At 46.5% G+C, this 5,089-nt stretch overlaps 1 protein-coding gene across 1 annotated transcript; it reads left to right on the top strand.

Moving 5' to 3' along the window:
• Positions 1–1,765: 1,765 nt before the first annotated feature.
• On the top strand, positions 1,766–4,355 carry LOC124646508 (cation/H(+) antiporter 20-like). Its single transcript, XM_047186613.1, has 3 exons — positions 1,766–1,930; positions 3,111–4,133; positions 4,209–4,355. The coding sequence occupies exons 1-3, from the start codon at positions 1,766–1,768 to the stop codon at positions 4,353–4,355; spliced, it is 1,335 nt and encodes a 444-aa protein (XP_047042569.1).
• The last annotated feature ends 734 nt before the right edge of the window (positions 4,356–5,089 follow it).

Here is a 5,089-nt window from a genome sequence, read left to right as displayed (position 1 = left end):
TTTCTCTTAACATTTTAAATAATATGTTTTGATACTTTATTATTCTAAAAGATCTCCGCATTTCTAGATTTTTCCAAATTTCTTAGAAGTTTACTACTCCCTCTGTTCTAAAATTTAAGGCACACTTTTTAGTGAACATATTATAAGGACAAATCTTAGTCAAAGTTCTAAGTTGTTGTCAAGCGAAATTTAAGAATACCTTATATTTTTAGCACGGAGGGAGTAGTATTTCCAAAAAAATCTTGATCTAAATAATTATTCTCATGGAACTATTATGCTGATTACTTAGCAATTTTTGTCCACAGGGAAAAGATCTTAAGAAATAGAGAAGTTGGAGGAAACTCCCCAAAAAGGCCACTTGGTTAGAGAGACGGGGAGTGAAGAAGAGTCAGACGAATGACTCTGAGACTTTTAATAGTGTATTATAAAGGTGTAAACAGATTGGAACCGAGAGTGTTTTATAGAGGTGTAAGTGGACCAGATCAAATAGGATTTCACCGGTACCGTATCCTCTATGACATCCTTTTATCGGATTCGGTGCGTAGTGGAAAATCACCTGTTGGGTGTTTGAATGTGATTATATCGAACCACAGATTTGATTCGGAAATGGGATGGACTTAGACCGGAAACAAAATATACGGCTAAATACTCGCTTATGGAGATAGATGTATTTCTCGAAAAACTTAAGAAGGGTTTAACTTTTCAACCATGAAAGTGTCAACTAGTTAAGAAGTTGAGACAAGATTTAAAAAAACCAAGCAATTACAAGGTGGTATAAATAAATATTTAGTAATGAAGCATTAGTTGGTCGGTGGTAGGAATTCAGAGCTATACATGCTTATCAAATGAACTCGGTTACTTAATAACTACTAACTATGCCAAAAACATTTTTTTGCGGGAACTAAACTATGCCAAACTGACCTTGGCTTTTTACTGAAAAAATGGACTATCCATTGAGAAACATTTGAATAATCCTAGTTAATTATTGGATAGTCTCTGCTACTATTTATTGTAGTTGAGGGTCGGACACGGTACACACATCGTATATGATTCGTGGGGTAATCCAGTAATCTTTCAATTTTATGTATTTTTACGAGAGTAGGCTGAACAATAATCTTTTTCACCAAACCACCAATTAGTTACAGTGCCTACAGTGCTCCCTTGGACAACTTTCGGATATCATAGTATCAAGCTAGACTGGAACGCTAACTACTTTGCAGCTATTTATCACACCAGTAGGTATTGTAAACACGAACGCTCTCTCTATATGCATCTTACTGCCATATGTTAGTAGAAAAATCAAATGATACTATATTTTCAACTTACCAATCCAAACATTTCCCATGTTAATCAGAAGATATTATCAGCGTAATTTTATACTCTCTCTAATCTATAATAGGTGTTGTGGTTTTAATTTATTTTAGTTAAATTTAAACTAAGATCACGACACTTATTATGAATCGGAGAAAGTAGTCAAATAAGGTCAAAGAACACACCATAGTTTAGCAAGTGGGCATTTCCCACGTCCGTCCAAAAATATACCCTCTTTTCTCCCCTAATGATGGAGAAGGCCACTAGGCTAATGAATCACCAGGGGCACGGGGTAGCTAGCCAGGTTGCATCGAGACCAGCCCACACACACCACGCCCCAAGCGCCTATAAATTGGGAGTGTTGTTTCAGTCCAAAGACACATCGACCACCACGTGCATGCATGCACAAGCAAACACACATTGCAAGATCGTAAGCTTAGTAGATCGATCTACCATGGCAGTGAAGATGGCATCGGACGGCCTGTGGCAGGGCGAGAACCCTCTCGACTTCGCGCTGCCGCTCCTCGCGGTGCAGATAGCCGTCGTGCTCATCGTCACGCAGGGCCTTGCCTTCGCCCTTAAGCCTCTTCGCCAACCTAGGGTTGTCGCCGAGATTCTGGTATGACGTCTTATAACTATCTTAGTTCTTATATTTGAACCATCCTATTTTGGGTGTGATTAATTCTAAGTTAATCTTTAGTTGATGTTCTTGAATCTCAGTTGCAAGCCACGGTGCAACTCATGACTAGCATGAATCATGAAACAATCTAATGGGATGTTTTACTTAGTTGCAACCTCATATATGTAAGTAGAAATTTTTAGTTGCAACTCATGCTAGTACGAATCGTGTTGCATTTCTATGGTCTAGGAGTTAACTGAAAATTAAGGTAATTCTCAATGGAGTGAGAATTTGCAAGAACGATATATGTAAATTATGTTTTTAGTAGAAATACGAGTGTATATTATGTTCATATAAATAGAAAACATAGATAACCAAGCACGATAAGGCGTCGATTGCATTGGTATACGCACCTAAAGATAGCCATTTTTGGCATAGATATAATGGCTAGCTGCTACTTTCTCTGTCCAAAAATAAGTAACTCAACTTTGAGTATATAGTTACAGTGGCCACAAAGTGCACGAGCTTGAGATGTTGGCATTAACCTAGGTCATGTTTTGAAAATGACTGGCAAAAGAATGATGGCCGACTAATGCTGAACAATACTGATGCATACATTGTTCCATGTTGGTTATCACATCAAGGGTTTTAGACATCCACTAGGTGATGTTCCCACTTCCCACAACCCCTGCGAAAACACATTTCTCACCGAGCCGGGCTTTACGGGTTAGGCATCCACCATCCACATGTATCTCGATTCGTGTTGCGTTCTTTTGCCATGTTTGGCCAATTTTCAGTTAATTTTGTATCCATTTGAAATTTATTGGATTTACGCAAAAACTCGCAGAATATTATGAAGAGCCGTATTTTTTATCGTAAAATAACTAAAATAGTCTAAAATATGTGCAGAATCTATTTTGCTATACTTCTGAAATAATTAAATTCTACGAGATGTCGTCGCGGTTTCAACTACACCTTTCAAATGTATATCAAATTGAATGAAAATTGACCAAACATGGCAAAAAGAACGCAACACGAAGGCATGAGTCATAATACGAATCAACTTTTTTTTAGATTAACCGATGACTGATCGGCTCTACTTTCTCTGCTAGCATCAGACAAGATTATACTTGACATATTCTCAACTTGTAAATGCATTTTTGAATGTCCAATTCTGCAGGGCGGCATCTTGCTCGGACCTTCGGCCCTGGGCCGTTGGGGCGCCTTCCGCCGAACGATCTTCCCGGAGTGGAGCACCGCCGCGCTGGACACTGTTTCAGGACTCGGCCTGCTCCTCTTCCTCTTCCTGGTGGGCCTCGAGCTCGACTTCGGTGCCGTGCGCCGCGTGGGGCCCCGCAGCGTTGCCATCGCCGCCGCGGGCATCGTGCCCCCGCTGCTCGCCGCCGCCGGCATCGTGCCGCTACTCGACCTCGCCGTCCCGGCTCCCCGCCACGCATCCTACTTCTCGCTCTGCGTGTTCCTCGGCGCCGCGCTCTCGGTGACCGCGCTCCCCGTGCTCGCATGCATCCTCAAGGAGCTCGGCCTCCTCGCCGTGCCCTTCGGTGAGACTGCCATGGCGGCAGCCGCCGTAAACGACGTATTCGCGTGGACCCTACTCGCCCTCGCGCTCGCCGTCTCCGGCGGGGGGAACGACACCAATGGAGCCCCTCTCGCGCCTGTCTACATACTCGCGTCCGGGACCCTCTTCGTTGCGTTCACGTTCATCGCGCTCCGCCCTCTCATGGCCCGCCTGGCGCGCCGCGCGGGCCCCGGCGGCGCGGACGGAGACCTGGCCTGCTCCGGCGCAGTCGCGGGCGCGCTACTCGCGGGCGCCGTGACGGACGCCATCGGCGTGCACCCCGTGTTCGGCGCGTTCGTGTTCGGGCTGGCCATGCCCCGGGAGAGCGGCTTCGCGGAGCGGACTGGCGCGAAGGTGGCGCCTCTGGTGTCCGGGCTGATGCTACCGCTCTACTTCGCCACCAGCGGGCTGCACACCGACGTCGACAGCGTCCGGGGCGTGGCCGCGTGGGGGATGGTCGCGCTCGTGGTGGCCGTGGCCGTGGCGGGGAAGTTCGGAGGGACGTTCGCGGTGGCGGTAGCCGGGACCGGCATGGCCAGGCGCGAGGCGGCCGCGCTCGGCGTGGCCATGAGTGCCAAGGGGCTCGTGGAGCTCATCGTGCTCAACATCAGCAAGGAGAAGAAAGTGCGTTTTAGCTACTTGTATGCACATGAATGTTTGCCATTACGTATGTGGACTGACGAGCTCATATTTGTGCAGGTGCTGGATGACACCACGTTCGCCATCTTCGTGATCATGGCGCTCACAACAACGGTGATCGCGACGCCGCTCATGACGGCTCTTTACCGACAGCCGCCAACAGCGACCACGCCAGAGCTCAAAGGCGGCGATGCTTGCCCGGCCTAGCTGATTGTCTACCTGCCCCATGCACCTATCGTAGTATTTGAGACCACTGTACGTAAGGACGTCATGCATGCCTGTGTTGTTGTTTTTCATTTTTCTTCTTTATTTTGTAGTCATTGCCATGTATTGTGAGCTTCGTAATGTATCAGTTTGGCTGTTTGGGTTGATCAATGTAACGTCATCTTCCTTTGGTCTAGTTGAAATAACAGAAGCCTGGTTTCCCTTTTTTTTTTGATGATCACTAGGGGGAGCAAAGTCCCCACCTGAATTTTTTTGTATATATTGATGGGTGTGACTATTTCTCATAAACTAACTTCGTTCTCAGTCAGATGATATTATCAAATTTCAGTTACAACTTATAATTAGCATGAATCACGATGCAGATCAAATGGTGTAAGACTTAAGCTAGCTCAGAGCTAACAAATCCCTATGTTCATAGACCCAAAACAGCCTAATAAGAGGGGTTATTTACAAGAGGAGGATGGGGGGGGGGGGGGAGGACATCACAGGGCGCCCTCGGTGAGGCAGCATAGTGAGGCCGCCTCAGCAAGCCCCTGGTATTCGGGAAGCCATGCTTCCTCGCGGCATGTCCGTAGCAGGAGGGGCAGGCAGGCCTGCTGCTCCCTAAAGGCCACCACATTTCGATGCTTCCACAGATTCCATAGGCAGAAGAGGCTGAAGGTAACAACCGAGCCACCAGGGACCTCAACGGGCATGCCATACTCATGCAGTAGTCG

This window comes from Lolium rigidum, chromosome 4, assembly GCF_022539505.1.
Source record: "Lolium rigidum isolate FL_2022 chromosome 4, APGP_CSIRO_Lrig_0.1, whole genome shotgun sequence".
Lineage (NCBI taxonomy): Eukaryota > Viridiplantae > Streptophyta > Magnoliopsida > Poales > Poaceae > Lolium > Lolium rigidum.
Note: the sequence above shows the minus strand (reverse complement) of the source record. Positions and strands in the feature narration are given on the sequence as shown.

Bases quoted from the DNA above. Each gene is read 5' to 3' on its own strand.
- LOC124646508 (XM_047186613.1), top strand. From the start codon at position 1,766: ATGGCAGTGAAGATGGCATCGGACGGCCTGTGGCAGGGCGAGAACCCT. The intron at 1,931-3,110 runs GTATGACGTCTT...CCAATTCTGCAG, and splicing joins GGGTTGTCGCCGAGATTCTG to GGCGGCATCTTGCTCGGACC. The intron at 4,134-4,208 runs GTGCGTTTTAGC...ATATTTGTGCAG, and splicing joins ACATCAGCAAGGAGAAGAAA to GTGCTGGATGACACCACGTT.